General features: G+C 45.9%; 1 protein-coding gene across 2 annotated transcripts in view; it reads right to left on the bottom strand.

Annotated features, from left to right (window-relative positions):
- LOC132454942 (protein-methionine sulfoxide oxidase mical3b-like) overlaps positions 1-5,000 on the bottom strand; it is a 23,405-nt gene that overhangs the window by 4,047 nt on the left and 14,358 nt on the right. Inside the window, exons 16-19 of one of the 2 annotated variants that reach the window (XM_060048559.1) lie at positions 4,554-4,661; positions 3,894-3,983; positions 3,027-3,104; positions 1,962-2,145 (exon numbers count right to left, since the gene is read on the bottom strand). In XM_060048559.1, the coding sequence (XP_059904542.1) occupies positions 1,962-2,145; positions 3,027-3,104; positions 3,894-3,983; positions 4,554-4,661 (460 nt within the window). The remainder of the gene's footprint in view (positions 1-1,961; positions 2,146-3,026; positions 3,105-3,893; positions 3,984-4,553; positions 4,662-5,000) is intronic. The other variant, XM_060048561.1, reaches the window with a different exon arrangement.

Raw genomic sequence — 5,000 nt, 5'->3', positions numbered from 1 at the left:
CACACACACACACACACACACACACAAACAGCGGAGATGTGAGCCAGAGAGAGGAGCGAGGCAGCGACCTGCGCTCAGAACGACTCCCGAGATCAGAGCCCGATAAGAGCAGCACTAAGCGGGGGCTGTCCTCCTCTAAGGCAGCCCCCCCCCCCCGGGATGGAGATAAAAAAAAAAACAGCTTAGTCACAGAAAACGAGACGTGAAACTGAGCATTGGTCGAATTAAGTCAGACTTACAGTCGGACGACTCCATGACGGCTGTCAACTAGTCAACAAATAAGTTGAGTCAAAGATATATTTTCAAAAATAATGAAAATTTGGAGAAAATGTGTAAAGTCTGAGGCCACCCAGGAGGAGAGTGTTCCGCTCGTACGCGTAGATCAGTGGAATGAGTGAGGCGGCGGCAACACACGACACATATATACTTTTTCGTCTGTAGCCGTACGTCTCCCGCCTCATGTTTGAACCGCTGAGCGCCTGGCTTCTGATTGGTCCGCGGGTTTTGAACAGAACACACAAAATATTTGATCTCAAAATAGGGACGGCAAGCTTTTGGGAGGCCCTCCTCTCTCCCCCTCGAGCTGTCACCCCTGGGAGCAATAGACACTAACCTCAACTCAAAACAGCCTTTGTACGCGCATCGAGTACACACACACACACACACACACACACACACACACACACACACACAACAAACACATACACAGAACCCAAACCTGAGGACCACAACATGAGCAATTAAACACGCCCAGGGCGTCAACAGTGCACCAATTGTAACATCTGACAATAAAAGCCTTATTCCCCGTCAGGCTGAACACACTCTTGTCTTGTGTGTAAGCAAACACACAAACACACACAGATTCACACACTCAAAACACTTCACGGACATGAAGGAGTCAGATGACCCCATAAGAGCACTCTTATGGGGGGGGGAATCGTATGTTACTTTTGCCCTTGAGGGCTTGTGGGTATGTCATCAGACTGATAGACAATGGTGACAGTATCTTGACCGGGCTACGGGATCGTGGTTTTAATCTGTCCACATGTGTGATGTTCCCACGGACGATAATGTTCCATCAAAGACGATAATGTCACAGTCCATCAATCACAGCGATGACTGAAGGACACTCTGACGAATTTCATCAAAATTAAAAAATGATCCATTCACGCCTGTTTGTGTTTGAGTAGTGTCGTAAATATTATGAAGAGCAAAGCAGTTGCTTGAATTTGAAGGGCAACATATTCATTATGTTCATAAAGGAACATAATATGCCACCATACCCATTTTCATCGTTAAAATATTTTGGGTTTGGTATTTATTATTATAACTTATTATTTATTCCTCTGATATGTCTGTGTTTTTTGTCACGGCCGTGGTTCTTTAATGTGTAAAGTAAACGTTTCAACGCTGAAACGATGTTGCAGTAAGGGTGGGATCAGACGGGCGGGGTTTCGGGGGGAGACCGGGGGTTGGGACGGGGGTACATTCACCGAAGGTGTGTCGGTGAATGTACGCAGGCTTCTGGGCTGTTTTTTATTTGACGCGCAAATAAAAAAGACCTTTAATCCCAAAACCCAGGAATGTGAACACATCCCTAACAAGCGATCGTTTCTGTACTTTTTTTTTTTTCTTTTTTTATACTTTTTTTTTTTAATATATCATTTCTTTAATATTTGTTATCTATCTAATTATTTTAAATATAATGGTAATATTTTTTACACATGTATATTTTTTTTACATTTTTTTATTATTCTAACATTTTTCAGATACAAAAAGTACCAAGAAAAAAATCAAAAACACACAAACAAAAATAGTCGAACTCTGAGTCGAACCCAACAACGCATTGTAAACCACAAACCACACCGGCGCCCAAACCCCGTCCCCTTTAGCTCCAGCACGCACGGGCCCTCTGCATCCCCAGCCACGGGTGGAGCCTCCTGCCCACGGTCGGCGCTCACCTCCGGCCGCGTCCCAGGCGTAGGAGGACAGGCGCAGGGTGGTGCGGCAGTGGTCGCACTGGAAGCAGCTGCGGTGGAAGAACAGCCCCTCCGCGCTCAGACGCTCCATCACGTACACCCGCTGGCTGCAGAAGAAGCACACGCCGCTGGCCCCCGCCGACACAGCCGTCGCCCCCGGCGACGCCTGCAAGGGGCCACAGTAGAGAGTTGCCGAAAAAAATTAAATAATCGCCGCGGCCTATCTGCCTGCTATCGGCCTACTGGTTAAGGAGTTGGACCAGTGACCGGAGGGTTGCCGGTTCGAATCCCGACCGGTAGGCAAAAAAAGTGGACGGGGGCAGTAGTTGTGCAGCCCTCCCCTACGACCTCATCCACGGATGAGGTGCCCTCGAGCAAGGCACCTGAAACCCCCAACCTGCTCCCCGGACGCCGCGCTGCGGCTGCCCACTGCTCCGGGTGTGCCCCCATGTGTGTGTCTCCTGTGTGTATCTACGTGGAAGTGTGTATGCCTTCACCGGCTCCCGGATGGGGTCAAAAGGAGAGTAAGAATTTCCCCCCAAAAAGGAACAACAAAGGATAACTTAAACTCGCTGTCTTTGTTGTGTACAGGAATGGGCTAACCTAGCGATTGTTAGTACTTGGTTCTATGAACATCCTTACTGTACCGACAGCGATATAATGTTGTTTCTCCTTCTTCTGACAAATGTACTTATTGTATGTCGCATGGTGAAAGCGACTAAATATAAATGTAAATTGAAGAGGTCAAAAGGTCAATGGATCTCTCTAGAATCCGTCTACCTGTGCAATGGTCCTTCAACAGAACTCACAGAGTCTATTGGACCTCCACGGGTCCTGTGCCCACAGGGGCCTATTGGGGGCCCGGTGTTGGGGATCAGGAGCATTATTGACAGATTTTGCCAGATTGGGCCATATTTCCCGCCCAATCTGGAAACCCTGGCTCCAGCGATGAGCAGGAAATCTGGCCCAATCTGGCAACACTGATCAGGAGGTGTCTTGACTGTGATTACAGCGCTTAAGAGTGAAAGAGGCGGAGCTGCCACTTACCGGCTCCTGGCTTTGAATCTGATTGGTTATCTGCTCGGCCATGGAGCTCACTCCCTCGGTGTACATCCGGACGAAGTTCTACCAAAGGGGGACCATGGGAGGGGGGGGGGGGGGGGGGGGGAGGTCGAGCAAACAGAAGGGAACAGACAATGGGAAAGGTTAGGAACGACAGTGGACATAAAGCAACCCCAAATCAACCGCGTCAGCATCCAAAGCAGCAGGTACACAAACGCACATTCTGAAACGCACACACACACACACACACACACACACACAGACACACGCACACACAGCGACACAAAACGTTGCTCTCGACGGTTGAAAGATAAAAAAAAAAGAACACTATTTTATGAAAAGCGTCATGTTCGAATGTTCCCTAAAAGCAGCTTCCCTTGTCACTGTGCCAGAGGGCAGGCAGGCAGCCACTACCTCGCTGTGTCAATAGGGGGTATTCAGAGAGTCACACGGGCCATGGCCTGCAGGGTTACCCAAATACCGTCCTCCATGATCCCGACCGTAGTGACCGCCGCCGCACCATTAACCCTACGTGGTCGGCACCGAGTCGCGCAAGAGCTCTGATTGATTGTCGAGTCGATCCAAAGGACTGCGCTCCATAAATCTGGTTTTATGTGGGTCGTAAACCCATTTTTTGAAACGTCGATTAAATATGGGTGAGGATAAATAAATAAAATAAATATTAAATTAATGATAAATAAATGAAAAAAATTCATTTGAAGTCGACAGGACACAAACCTTTAAAAGAGCACGGGATGATTCTAAGAAAAGCTGAGGGGGTCTAGAGACGCAAGGTCACTAAGAAATAGCGTGTGGGGAGGTCTTCACTTGACCCGTACAGTCGGGTCATACCTGCTTTCCAACAGCAGGTAACGGAGTGTGACCCTTGATCTTCTCTTTGAATCGAAAACTCATCTGCTCCTGTTGCTGTGTGCGTTTTTTCTTAAAGGGCCGGCAGCAACAGCGAGGGGAGATGGTGATGGAGATGTTAGATTAAGGAGGGGCGAAGAGAACCAGTATGAACAGAGACACTCACACAAACAAACAAATCATAGCTTAATCAATTAATAATTCAGAAAATGCATACAATTATGCTAAATGAATAAACAAATGAATCAATTAATCAAAAATATTTAAAAAAATGTCATAAATTAATAACGAATTAAAGAAATGCATTCATGAACAATAAATAAATAAAAGTATTGATTAAAAAATGAATGACTGCGTCTGCTGAAAGAAAAAGTACCACGCTAAAGCTACTTGCTGTGAGCTACCTACTAGCATAATCTGGTATATATATCAACTATATATATCTATGCATATATATATATATTTATATATATATATATACATATATATATATATATATATATATGCATATATATATATATATATATATATTTTTTTTTTTTTATATATGTATATATATATTTATATATATATTTTTTAATATATTTATTTTCCTTTCTATATATTTATTTCAAATCGCCTCATTTTCTGATTGGTCTTTACCGGCCTCCAGGCCTCCCCGGGGAACTTGGCGGCGTCCTCCACCGCCTCTTCCAGAGACGGGGAGTCGAGGGCCTCTGAGCCATAGGGCGGGCTGGGGAGGCACTGCCCCTGGTGGTCAAACGGGGAACAACACCAGACACAGTATCTCTTCCATCCCTTAGGCACTGGCTGATCCCAGAGCAGGGGTAAAGGTTGTCTTGTTCTCACAAGACAACCCGAGCTTAGTTGTACAAATGACTTATGTGTCTTATGTAGGTCATTTGTAGGCATGTAAAAGGAGCCGTTTTTAACAGCACTGGTTTACTGTGTCACATGTAAAAAAATGTGTCGGGGGCTCTGGACTACCCTTTGGGTAAGACACACACACACACACACACACACACACACACACACACACACACATGAGCACTCACACACACACACACACACACACACACACACACACAC

The sequence above is a fragment of the Gadus macrocephalus genome, chromosome 4, assembly GCF_031168955.1.
Source record: "Gadus macrocephalus chromosome 4, ASM3116895v1".
NCBI classification, from domain to species: Eukaryota; Metazoa; Chordata; class Actinopteri; order Gadiformes; family Gadidae; genus Gadus; species Gadus macrocephalus.
This window is presented reverse-complemented; position numbering and strand designations above follow the sequence as displayed.